Source organism: Coturnix japonica, chromosome 5 (genome assembly GCF_001577835.2).
Source record: "Coturnix japonica isolate 7356 chromosome 5, Coturnix japonica 2.1, whole genome shotgun sequence".
NCBI lineage: Eukaryota > Metazoa > Chordata > Aves > Galliformes > Phasianidae > Coturnix > Coturnix japonica.
This window is the reverse complement of record NC_029520.1, coordinates 2,996,818-3,010,463: the sequence shown is the minus strand read 5'-3', so window position 1 is coordinate 3,010,463 and position 13,646 is coordinate 2,996,818. Positions and strand designations below refer to the sequence as shown.

The 13,646-nt window shown below is 44.0% G+C and overlaps 1 protein-coding gene across 2 annotated transcripts in view; it reads left to right on the top strand.

The window, feature by feature from the left end:
* Positions 1–13,646, top strand: part of LGR4 (leucine rich repeat containing G protein-coupled receptor 4) — a 56,929-nt gene that overhangs the window by 10,293 nt on the left and 32,990 nt on the right. Inside the window, exons 1-2 of one of the 2 annotated variants that reach the window (XM_015863444.2) lie at positions 4,467–4,510; positions 10,178–10,249. In XM_015863444.2, the coding sequence (XP_015718930.1) occupies positions 4,482–4,510; positions 10,178–10,249 (101 nt within the window). In that variant the 5' untranslated portion in view covers positions 4,467–4,481. Of the gene's footprint in view, positions 1–4,466; positions 4,511–10,177; positions 10,250–13,646 lie in introns of those variants that run through there. The other variant, XM_015863442.2, reaches the window with a different exon arrangement.

Sequence of the window (13,646 nt, the reverse complement as noted above, 5' to 3'; positions counted from 1 at the left end):
CTGGATGGACCTCTGAGCACCTGATGGAGCTGTAGGTGTCCCTGTTTGTTGCAGGCAAGTTGGGCTAGATGGCCTTCAAATTCAAATCACTGTATGATTCCGTGTGGTTTGGAAGTTTGTTTTGCAGGGTCTTTTGTCAGGTGCACTGATTGGGATATTTGTATTGGCACAGTGTGAGTTTGGATTGTATCTAATAACACCAAACACACTTAGGATAACGCTTTATGTTCATTTCTGCAATTTAAATTACTTTCTAATACAACAACTTGAGAGCAAATTTCCTGCTTGATCAACATTGAAATTCCAGTGAGATCACTGCTGTGAGGAGTCCTAGTGGACAGGCTCCCCCAGAATATACACTTGGAGTTAAATAATGCATGTATTTCCCCCTCCTTTCTTTTTACTCTTACCTTGTTGTATAGCTACATTGTATTTCCGTATAACAGGAGGAAGCCAGAATACTGCATAGAACAGGTGGCAGCCGCTGGGCATTAATTTGGCCGCCTTAGTCAAGACTTAGAGGGATTTTGGTTCCTAACGTTGGAGGACAGTTCCTGAAAGGCAAGTTGCTTCTTGGGCTGTGTAAATACAGGCAGAAGCATCTGGCTTTTGGGTCAGTGTAAAACAAACAGCAGCCAAGAAGAAGCAAAGAGGTTGCCACTGCTGAGCCGCAAGGCAAGCACCTACGTGCTTTCAGGGGGTCTGCTTGCACCTTCTTGGTACGCTGAAGACCTCCACGTATATCGCAGACGAACACACAGCTGGTCGTTGGTGAAGCCGCTTCAGCCAGCAGAGCCAACCTGAGTGTAGAGAAGTGCCGTTTTCAGCCCTTACTGGCCCGTGGGATCGTGTCCGTCCTTCCATTCTGTCCATTCAGCTGTCTGCCCGCTGTGGGGCTGGATGAGCCCGTGCCCTTCTGGCACGTTAATGGCCGATTGCATGTTGTTTTTACCTTAAAATGGCAAGGAACCTACGACAAAGAGGGGACTCCGCAAACTCGAACTTGTCTTTTATTGCCGATAATATTTAAAAGCTGAAATGTAACAGTATTTCGGTGGTGAATACGTGGAAATTGTGTATACTGCTTAATGTGTTTCAGAAATCCCTGTTACTTTTCTTCCTTAAATACAAGAAAACAGGCGTGTAATGCCTCATTGAAAGGAGCCTGTAGGGGTGCTTTGTGAGGGTCTTAATTAAGGGCTTTGAAAGACTAAACAAAAGGAAAAAGAAAATGCTACAGGGTTATTGTTATTCCAGCCCATTGGCTCAGCTAGCTGCCCATCCATTGGTGCCTTCTGTCCATTTGGGAGCTGAATGACACTTTTGTTCGTGGTTAACAGAGGTGAAAGAAGCCAATTATTGGCTGTCTTTTCCACAGGGCAGCTGCAGACGGATTTAACTGCGGGCAAATATGGACTTTTCTGCCACAAGGATGGTTGTGATGACAGTTAGTTTTGTGGAATTGTATGAAAGAAAACAGATTGATTTTTTTCTTCCCCCTCCAGTGACTTGTGTGGATGTTTATTGGAAACTACTGTGAATGTGCTGGCATGGAGTGGGACTGCCTCAATGGCTGGGTTCCCTACGCTAACAGTAGACTCAGGGTGTGTGACAGAGTGGGATTTTGTTTTTAGTTTCTTAGCTTTTTTTTCCTTTTCCTTTAAAAATAAATTAACTGTGGGGTGGTTTATTTTATTAATTGGTTTGCAGTGCATGTTAACCCTGCCATGGCCGTCAGCTCACACCATGCTGTGTGCCATAGCTGCGGAATGACATTTAGCAGGTGGGCCCACAACTGCAGGATGCAGGGACCTCAGAAAGCACCTGTGAGCTGGAAACTTTCAGCCTCTTCTCCCACATGGCTGTCAGTTGATCCAGAATGTTATAATGGCCTTTTCTACACCTTTGTTTTTACTTTCCTCTAGAACTTCTTTGTTGGAACCTATGCTTTTAGTTCATGTGAATGAAAAGGTTTGACTGATGATGAACTGGGCTTGCTAACTGCGTTGACGTTTGCTCCAGTTTGGGGCAATTGTGGATAAAGAAGCCTTGCCTTGTTTGGAGTTCATTCACTGAAGTTTGTTATGTCAAAATCCCATGTGAGCAGGTTGGCTGCTCAGCAGGCCTGCTGATGATTACAGTAGGGTGGCAGTGGGGGTCCCTTCTCCAGCCACCCAAGGTCTGCATTTAGGCATGGTTTATAATGATAGTGTGTGCGTGTGTGTGTATATACATATATAAATGTATATATATATTTGTCATCCTCTGATTGCTGTCAGGGCAGGGCCCCAGCTCTGCCAAGTTCCTGAAAACACGAACTGTGTGAAGTTGTTGGTGCAATGTTGACAGTGATGGCTGCACACACACATGTGCTGGCAGTGAAAGGGGCCACCAGCTGAACCTGTAGCTGATCTCTGAGTGTCCTGGCAGGGATTTTGCACAGCTCTCCCTTGGCTTAGTGTCTAAGGCTCCTTGGGAGGTGAGGCTGGACATGAACGACCGCTGTATTTTCCTGTGTGCAGTGGACTTGGCCCTACATCTCAGATCAAAAAGAGGAATGTTGCTAAAACCAGCGTAGCTCAACAGGGTGGAAAGCCTTCTACTCCAACAGGGAATTACTTGCTTTTTAAAATGCTGTGCCGTAGCTGACGACTAAGAATTACCAAACCCTACTTCTCACATCTTAGCAGGACCGGGTAGCTCACATGTCATCAGCCAACTCGAGATGCCTCCTGAAAGTGCCATGTGAAAGCACATCTAGTTCTATAAAGGCAGTTCCAGGTGCTGCCATGAAATCTATTTTGACACTAGAAAGCAGCACTGTGTGCTTTTTGTTTTCCCACAGCATATAGATAATTATAGAGCTGTGCTGCAGAAAAAAAAAAAGCTGCTTTTTTTTTTTTTTCTATTTTTTCCCAGAAATAATTTTTAGTTGCATCCAAGCTATGCATGTTATGCAAGTGGGGGAAAAAAAATTCCCAGTCGTTGGCACGGTTGTGTATAGGTTTGGTCTGGTTGAAATGTTTATATGTTCTGTTCGGACTTAATCCTATCAGTGACTTCGTTCATACGCTAATTTTGTTTTGCCTTTTTTTGCTTTGGTCTGCTAAAAACGCCGGGGCTTATCCAGAGTTCTGAGGCTTTCTAAACATTGGGTGGGACGGATGAGCGGACCAAAATAAACCAGCAGAAAACGAGTAAGATTCAAAATACTTGGAGTTATTGAAGTTGGATTTGCAGCCATTCATCTGCTCTTCCTTAACAGAGCAAAAAGACAAAGCAGAAGGCTTTTCTGTTGGTGATTTTAAGTGCTGGGCTCTGTTCAGGACAGCTCAGAAACATTCATGGCTGTGTCCCCATCTGCCTCTGGAGAGTTGGTGGTGCCCGGCCTGGGCTGTGGCTGCCAGCTCCTCCAGCAGCGCTGTGCTGGCACTGTTTGTTGTAGGGCTGTTGCTAGGTGGAGCGAGATGTGCTGCCCCAGAGTCCAAAGGGTGAGCCTGGCTCTCCGGGTCCTCAGAGGTGTTGACGCTGCATGGAGCTGTGCATGGAGCTCAGCGCGTGTTGTGTGTGTTTGTGGCTGAGGAGCAGGGAGGTGGGGAGGGATAAGAAAATTGGATGGGCTTTATTAAGCTGGTTAGGTTACATAGTTTGGTGCTGTTGTTAATATTTCAGCTGTGGTTGCTCACGAAAGCTTTTGGTAAGGAAAAAGTGCTTGAGAGCTCCCTCAGCAGCAGCATACATAACACTGACCTTGTCACATGTGGAGTGTCTGTGTTGGATTTAGCCTTAAATTAAAATTGTGATATACCCCTAACCTGGGACTGATTTAACTCATTAATGGAAATGGAAATGTATAGTGTTATGTGTTTACCTTGGTGGTTTACTGTGAACCTGAGATGGTAAGAGCAATTGTCCCACTTGCCAGTACCATCCTGTTTGGGGCCGGCTGCAAGCACAGTGTTAAACTTCATTTGCTTAATGGGTGACAAATGTCTTTCTGCCAGACTCCTCTAGGGCATTTGGTATTGATCTTGTTGATGATGTAGCTGTATGTTGTGTCTTCTTTAGCTGTCAAGTTCTCATTGCCTTCTTTACTACTTTTCCTCCTTTCTGCGCCCTGTGAGGCCTTGCTGTAGAAAGGACGGAAGGCAGGAGGGTTGTTATTTATCTCTAGATGATTGGTCTGATTTTTGTTAATGATCTGATTACAGCATGCTGCCTACAAGCAGTTGCACAGTGGAACATAAAACACCTTTCTTTGTCAGCAAACACACCTGTAACTGTGCCCTGGGGGTGTCATAGGTTGTAGCCTAAAGCATACGACCTGTTGCTGTCCTCTCTTTTCCCCCACGACAAGACTGCACTTACGAGGTTTGTACGTGGAGGCCTATGGAGTGAAAATTCCTTCTGGTCACCTCTGCTGGATTCTACAGATCAGCTCCAGTTTTGCCAGCAAATGCTGGTTGTCAGGAATAGTTTGGATGCAAGTGTGCATCCAAGGTGCGCTAAGGTGAGTGCAGTATCCCTGCTGCCTTGGGTGTCAATGATGGTTTGTACTATGCGGCTTCTAAAAACTTGGAAGTCAGAGAGCACTGTGATAGAACCACATGGAGAGTTATCATGCCCAGAGCTGGGTTGGCAACGTGATGTGCAGGATCCCATGCAGACCTGGGATGTGGATAGTCCCAGCTCCTGTTCTGCTCCACCAGTGCTTCTTCATAGCCTTGTGTGGGCCACTTGGTCCCATCCCATGATAGATACCTGTGAGTGTGTGAAGAGTGTCTCAGTACAGATGTACCCTTAGGCTGCTTGTCTGCTGTGCCTGATGCAGTCACAACCCCATTTTTGTGCTCAGTCCCTGGGTCAGAGAGTAAGCAAATACCAAACCCTGAATGATAATATCATTTTTACTCTCTGCACTAAATTTCTACACCTGTAAGGGAAATACTCTTACACCAAAAGGCATTTTGGTTACCTCTTCAGCTGAAAACAAGCTCTTCCTTCAGCCCCAAGCCCACACCGAACTTGTGGCTCTTAAAAAATGAGTGGAGGAGAGCAGGAACTTGTGCTGTATTTCAATTCCGGGCTGTGATCCCTTTAGTAATAACACAGTGGAACTTTCTCTTGGTGAATTCCACACCATGTGTCAACAGAGACCATTAATCCTGCGTGTGATTGCTTAATGGCTGGCCCACTGTGACTCAAATACCAGTCCAAAATAGGTCTTTGCATACAAGTATTGTTCCCTCCAGTATCTTGATGATGGCTTGACTGACACATGAATAGGGTACATTAGAGCTAGTTACTGTGTCTGAAAGAAAGCTAAGACATGGTGTTGGAGGGAAAAAACAGATTGATGTGACAGGAGAAGAAGGAAGGACAAATATGGTGGGGAAAGAGGGGAATGTTGCTTCTGTTGCAGGAACAGACCTGTCTGGCATTTTTTAGCCTTTCTGTGGCTGTCAGTGAAAATGTTGTAGGTCCTGCTTCAGCAAAATGCCCAAGGCTGACTGGCATCAACAGAATGCATGTGCATTTGTGGTATTTTTCCTGAAGCAGGACTCCGTGTACCTCATTTCTTAAAGCTGTTGTGTGCCTTGGTCCCCTCTGTAGCCAGGAATTGTTGCTGTTCTGAATGGTGACGGCTCCCTGAAGAAGAACCTTATGTGCTTCATCCACATGTGAGCATTGCCTAAAAAACTGCTTGAATGGCTGAATGCCCAGGTGAGCAGCAAACCTTCCAGGCAAGGAGTGTCTTCAGCCAGGTGTTTGTCCAGTGCCAGTCAGGGTGACACATTGAACCACACTCCTGGCTTCATGCTGCAGTACAAACAAAAGGCGATAAGGTGCTGTGAGCCTATAGGAAGTGGCCATATATTTACTGGGTGGGAATGCAGTGGTGTTAATACTTTGGTCAGGGAAGAGGTTGACTAAGCCTTGAAATATTTGGATGTTTCCTTTCTTACAAGAATGTTTCTTAGAAGTGGGAAAGGAAACATTTGCGTAAATTGCACATCTGATATGCTTATTGTGAGTGCAAAATTAAGTTATGTATCCAGAAAATATTACCTTGGAGGTGTTCAAGAACCGTGGAGATGTGGCACTGAGGGACATGGTCAGTGGGATGTCAGGGATGGGCTGATGGTTGGACTTGATCTTAGTGATCTTTTCCAACCTTAATGATTACATGATTCTACTCTATAGTGTGTAAAAGGTAATGAGAAATAAAATTAGTTGACCTGTCACTTCACCGTTGTTGAAATTCAGATGCTGTTGCAAGGTCACTTTCCAAGTATAGGCTTTTCTGTAAGCATAATCTTTCCTTTGCCTGATGTCCGATTTTTAGCTGCTGGGGCAGGCATGCCTGTATATAATCCACATATTGCAGTTGCATTAATTGAATTCACAGTCTGGGCAGCTAGTGTTCAGTGTGGTGGCTGTGAAGTAATGCTTCTGGGAAGGCAATTGTTCGCTTCTTGTTATCAGGAATATACAGGAAAACAACAAAAAAACACCCTACTTTTTAAAAATTATTTTTAATTGAATGAATTTAATTAAAATTTAACTGCTGACCCTCTAGGCTTTCTGCACTTTCATTACATACCAAATATGATTAAGACATGGGATGTTAATGCAACCTGATTTGCTCTGTCCCCTGAGAGTTTTCATATCCATCCTGAAGGAACTGGCCGAATGGGAAAGCAGCTCTGAAACAGAGGTGGAGTTCGGCTGTTGGTCTCCACCGAGACTGCCTCCTGGGATGTGATTTGGTTGCATATAAAGTGGTTTTCGTCCTGTCTGCACATTCCTCCAAGGGATTCAACACTGTGCACTGCAGTTCTGCTTCAACCAGCCTACTTCACTTGGCTCTGCTTCTGCTTCAGCCTGCTGTTTCTCTGTGGAGCTCCTGACCCATTACCGTGGATGCAGCAAGCGCTGACGCTGGCCCAGCGGAAAGAATCCAGTATGGAGTGCACCCAGCCCCCCTGTGAGACCTTTAGTGGCCAGAATTGGTCCCCTATTTTCATTTTTTAGTTTTGCTGTTATTTAATGGCTATTGGAGATGCACAACTAGCAGTAACAAGGCCATAAGAGAAGCACCTCTGGGACTCGCACTGACTTGTGCCCTCAGAGCATCAGTGTCCTTTTTTGAAGTTCTGTTGGCTGGACTTAACCTTGATTCTGTTCCAGGTGGTGACCAATGCCATACAGCTACATACTGGACCAACAGCTCTTTGATTATCTAAATAGGGGGAGAGAAACTATTACCCACACTTCAATGTTCCTGGTGATAATGGACAACTCATTGTTGATGAGTATGTTCCTGCACCGTGTTATATTACTTTTTCAGTAATCTGGCTTTAATATCTGAGTTTTGAAACAATATTAATAACTGTAGGTTTTCCTAGTACTGCTGAAGCTGGATCAGTGTTACTACCTGGGGAATTTTACGTAAGAGTAAGACCTTTTACCTAATTGTTTTTGTACAAGTAGGTGGGAGGGCTTTATTCAAATATAGATAACTCTACTTAAATCATTTTCTAAGTGTTATAATTAAATAGCTCAGTGGCAGAGGGCCCAGACCTTGGAAAAGACTGAATGGAGCCTACAGTATTACATGCTATTATCTATCAGCAAACAGGTTAAGCTTGCTCAGAGGGAGTATTTTATAGGATTTTAAAGGTGCCTTGTTGAAACATGATCTTCTTTCCTTCAACAAACACTCCTCTCCCTCCTTCCCTTTCTCCTTCTAAGCTTCACAAAAGATAGGTGGAGGGACACAAAGTTAGCTGCTTGTGAAGCACAGGGAAGCACAGAAGTCTTTCAATTCTTAAGCAGCCCATTGTGACTGGCTTTGGTTGAGATGCTCCTTTTCAGTAGCTGGCTACTGTTGGTAGATGTCCCTCCATTCAGACACCCCAGCACTGTTCTCCTGTTCTGTGCTGGTTAGGGGGTGTTGCTGTGACTTCCAGGTGGGAGAAACTGGGCTCTGCTGTACCTGGGAGAATGAAACGGTATTGCTGGGAGGTTTCTGCAAGGTGCTTGTGGGCTCATCTTTTTGTTTTCCTTCTCCAAAAAGAAGACTGAAACTTGCAGGGTAGGCCGCAGCTGTTGTCCGTGTGCGAGCCTGGTTGATGGCTCAGCCACCCAGCAGTAGTGCTGTCGGAGGGAGAACCAGGCTGTTTACTGCTGTTAATCTCTTCTGCCTGAAATGGTGAAACTAATTGTAATGATAGGGCCGTGATTCATGCCATCCCCTCGGTGCAGCTTACTCTTGCGCAACGCATTGCCACCTTGGGCTGTTCATTGTAGCAGTTTCGGTGCCAGCTCCGTGCCTGATCACGCCCTGACCTGCCCCAGCCGAAGGTGGTAAGCGAGCAGGGATTTACGCAGCTCCTCGGTACAGATAAGCCAAGTTAATGGCTAACTGCTGGGAGCTGCAGCTCTGCCTGGCCGCGCTGCTGGCAGCGTTGGCCCTGCAATGTGGTGCGCTGCACCAGTCCCAGCAACGGTGCAGACCCACCACCTTTGAGAGATGTAGTCTGAGGTGCAGTGTACCATTAAACTTCAGGGCAAGCAGGGTTTGTTAATGGTGATCAAAAGGTTGCTCTGCTATTACATGCAGGTGTTCGTCCCCTAAGAACAAACCCGTGTGCCTCTGCTGCCTGTCTCTGACTGCTTCTGCTGTAGCTTACCTCTGTGGCTCATAATTGAGTAATACAACCAGCTTTGCAGCAAAGCATTGGAGTTGGTGCACTCTGAACGTTCATCTTGTAGTGCAGAGTTTGGAATCACGATACATCTTTTCATCTTCGTGTTAGAAATGCAGTTTCACTGAAAATGAGATTTAATCGAGTTTATGGATATGGTTGATGCTTCTCAAATCTTCATTATTAGGGTCTTCTGATCAGTGCTTACATCCAGAGAGTCTGCTGCCCATATTGGAATCATAGATGCTTACACTTGGGGCTACGGGCAAAGCATTCTTTGCTAATTTCAGATCCCAAAGAAAGTTGAAATTACATAGAATTTGGACGCCAGCCATGCAAGATGTCTGCGTGATTTCCATCAACTCTTTTGATGATTGCTTGGGAAGCTTCTGAAGACTGGACCTTCCCGGCTCTAGAAACTTCAAGGCTGTTGCTTTCAGATGGGTGGGATTTTGCATTTCTGTCCTAAAGAGCGCCTTGTGTTGCATGTAGAGTCCTTGACAAGGTGCTGTGTGTCCATCTGTGAAGTGCTTTCCAGTGGCAGCAGCACCAAGGAGCATCTCTCCTTAAACTCATTAAATTTATGCTGAAACTTTAAATTAGCAAAGTATAAAGAACTGATGTTGTTTCCTGAATCGTTAGGCAGTTATTAGTTTAATTATCAAGCTGAATTGGTTTTGTGCTACTTCTTATACTGAGTAATGGTTTGCTTTAGGAGGAGATTATCTGTGATGGTTACACAGATGTGAACTGAGGTGATGGCACCAAGTTTGCCACTTACTGCTCATTTGGAAAGCAGAAAGCTGAGCAGGTCTGCATACCTATCATGTAAGCACTTGCTGCCGGCCTGCCTCTGCTCATGGCCTGTGAGTGAAATCTGCTTAAAACTATTACCTTGAGGACGCCTATAGGTTTTGTAGGAGAAAAAAAAAAAGTGTGGTGCAGCTGGGACATGTTTCTGTTCTTCTTGTCAGTTGCTCCAGAAGCTCTTTTCTAAGTCCCAATGCACATATTTATTTTGTTGTTGTTGTTAAATGAAGGCATTGCGGGGTGAAAATTTGCATGGTGGGTGGTCATAAAATTTAGAAAAGTTTTTCTCATGTGCTGTGGTTTTAGAGAGGCCTTAACCATGTGTTAAAATTGTATGCATGTGGAAGTTGGTGGAAATCAGTGCCGGGGATAACAGCACCATATTGATGCTAAGATGCATGGATACCCCTGTAGGTTTCTGGTCTTTTTGTTAGCAGAAAACATTTTTTACCTACAGCTCATTGGAAAGGTTGCTGAGACTGGAGTCTCAAGTTACTGCACTTTGAATGTTTAGCTTGAATATTTCGAGCAACAGTTACTGCAGTTTGATGCTTGAAAGCTTCTGTCTGTTATCAGGACATCTCTGCCATTTTATTTTCCTAGAGTGTGAAAGTCCCTTACTGTTCACTGACAGATTTGTGCTGCTTCTTCCACAGGGATGTCAGCATGAACAACATTACCAGGCTACCAGAAGATGCGTTCAAGAACTTTCCCTACTTGGAAGAGCTGTAAGTGATTTTGCATGAGTTCACTTTGCTACGGCATCCTATGGCCCTGTAAAAGAGGATGGTGGGTGGGGAAATGGCATTGAGAAAAGCTGTGTGCAGAGAAAGCAGTTATGCCTTAAAAATAATAATAATAATCCTCTGCATGTTTGGAAACCGGAACAGTAAATGCTACTTACAAGGGACTTTTTACAGTAATTATTTTAATCACGGCTAGAGTGATGACACATCCTAATTACAGTGTTATCCAAAGATGATACGAGAGGTGTGTAATTACCATTGTTTCCGATGGAGCTACACTGTTGCTGTTGCATAACTTCTATAAAATATACGTTGTTTCAGTTACTGAGCAGCTTGCTCCCTTTGCTCCTGTAGGCTGCAGAGGCAGCGCTCACAAGCACATCCTGACCTGATTCACAGCCTCAGGTTCTGTGGTGCAGGACTTGTTATCACTCTCCAGCTCCCATAACCCACTTCTCAGCTGTCCCTCTCTCTTCTTAGCTTTGGGTTTTACTAAGGTGGTACCTGCACTTCTGAACTTTAATGCCCATGCTCATTTATCTCGTGTTTTGCTGAGTTGAAGCCTTCACAGCGATGCCTTTGCAGTTGAACCACTCCCTAACAGCGTAGCACTAAATGGGGTTGGGTTTGAGAGCTGTTTGCAAAGTTGATGAAGGCTTTGACTTGCTATTTCAGTAAGTAGTGACGAGTGATTTCTGTCTGCTTTAGTTTCCTTATCTGTAAAGTAGGGTAATGGTTCAACCTTTGCCAATACTGAAAACCTCCACTAGTAAGCAGCAGGAAAGGCAAGAACACTTCTTTCCTCTTGCATTTTCACAGTGCCAAAGTAAGTAGTATTTCACATATCAAAGTATGTTTAAAATAGAAAACAGGGCTGTCCCTGTTTGGGATTTTGCAGAGACTGGAACTGAATTCTGTGTGAAGAGATTCTGTTATCAAGAAGTGCATCTCAGTGAAATAGCATTTCATTTCTCAAAAGGAGACAAACCCTTACTGGGTAGGGAAGCATTGTTCCAAGTTCTAAAGGAAAAGAAACTGAAGCAAAACCAATTGTAGAGGGCAGCAGGTTAAACTGATACTATAGCAAGATGACAGATAAAACCTGGAATCTTTTGACTCTAGTTATCTGCTATAACTTATACATCCGTTCCATCTCAGTGGACCAAAAATGTGCTGAAGCTGATAGAGATGGCTGCAGAGAGGCTTGTCTTCCAGAAGTGGGAGACAAGTGGAAGGCTTCCCTGTGTCTGTTCCTTGTGTTGCAGCTGCATTGATGGGTCCAATAAGGGGTTCTACCTTTGCTTTGGATTTTGGTCTCTGGTCTGTCCTGACAATGTAGCAGCTACTACTGTTAATACACTTAAACATCTTGGCCTCCACTGAGCTTAAGTGGCTCTGGTTTGGTTCAGTGAAGTTGTGAAGTACATGAATGTCAGCTGAATTGCGTTTGTGATACTTTCTTTCCTGCTTACCGTTTCTGTTTTCTTACATCTTACTTTAAGCATAGCTTAATATTACAGTAAACTCTACTATACCTTTTGGAGTAAGTTATGTTTAACAGGATCTCAAATGGTGCATTTGTATGACTGACATGGTATACGAAAGGCTGCTGCGTGGCTTGAGTGATCAATTTAAAGAAAGAAAAGAAATTCAAGGCCTGGGGGAAGCTTGCTTGGCTCAGGATTTGTATTGACCAATGCTCCTTCTGTGCTTTATAATATGCGCTACTGCATGTCTGCATCTTGTTTTGTTGGTCTATATTTGTAGTGCTTTTTTCCCCTCCAAAATGTTTAAGTTATATTTCACACCAAATGTTGAAACAACAACCAGTGCTGTTTTCTCAACTCCATCCCCAACTTGAGGTGACTGTGGGAGCCTTCATTTGTTCCCTAGAAGTAATTAAGCAATAAAACATAACTGGTGGGTGTGCATGTTGTGTAACTTCCATAAACCCAGGGGTGTGTCAGGAGGTAAAGAAAAAAGGCAGAGCCTTCAGCCACCATCTATTGTGCTTATAACCTAAGTACTTTCTGCTGCATGCACCTCATTGTCCCCCAAAATTCCAACATGTCATTTTGCAAGAAAAAAAGACTGGCATTAATGCTCTGAGTGACATGTGAACACCCAAAAGCTTTAAATTCATTCCTGGCTGACTTCAGAGTTAAAGGAAGTTCTGAAAACAAAAACAGCCTTGCAGTAAAAATGATACTTGTCAAAGAATTGGACGTACCCAAATAAATCATAGTTACTAAGTACAGAAGAACAAAACAAATGCCATTTTTATTTTATGTTTAACTCCTACAAAGGGTAGGTGTTGGCAGGTGATGGCCTTGCTTTGGAAGATCTGGGAAAGTAACTGCGTGTTAGTGTAGATGAAGCAATCTCTTCTTTTATCCGTAGTCTCTCTTTACCTTGGAAATAGCAGCCAGCATTATTACGCTGCAGAGGTAGAAGAACCTCCAGAAAGATTATGAAAGAAAAACTGTCTGCAGTTCAGAAGCTATCACACATGTAGGGCAGTAGGAAATTGTCTGAGAGCAGAACCGTAAGTTGACAGTATCTACCTTCAGTTCTTTGAGTTTTCTTGTTTGAAAACCATGAAGTGAAGCCTGTGAGCTGTTAATGTTTCACAGCAGCAGCTCACTTACTGTTTGCAGCCTGCCTCTGGGACTTGTCCACTGGCAGTGAAATGGGGAACGTTTCTTCCTTTCGTATAAAGACTTCATAATGGTCATCTACAAGCACATGAACTCTGGTTCAGGCTCTTCTTAAAGAGAATATAATAGGCTACAGTGGACTCAGACAAGAGCAGCTTACCTTCTTATCTGAAATAGCCAGCACCAGACAAGATGCTTGTCTTTCTGTTGTTTCATTCTGTTGATTCCGTTTTCTCTACAGGACAGGCTACAGGAGTGCAGAAATCTCTGGTCTTCAGTTTTCCTGGTTGTTTCTAGAACAAACAGTCGTATTTCCCACCGTACAACCACAATTTTCCCTCTCTGCTCACAGATGATTTTCAGTCTTTCTTCCTGGATTTTGTTTACACTTGAACAGATCCAAATTTTGACTGCCAGGAACTCATAAAACTGCTTTTTCAGCACACAAACCTGGGCGTGAGTCTCAATGCCAAAGGAAGAGAGACAGAGTTAAAGCAAAGTGGTGTTGAAATCTGTGCTGAAAGCAACTTTGCCATCTAGAACTTTTCTCAAGAATTACATGCCTAAAGCAGATGAGGATCATGCAAACTAATGGGCATGCAGTGAGTATCACACCACCATCAACACCATTAACTCTACTCATCCTGGAGATGAGCCCCAGACAACTTTTTCTTTGTACGGTCCCTTAGCCCTTCTGTTTATCAAATCCTCTGGCCCTGGAA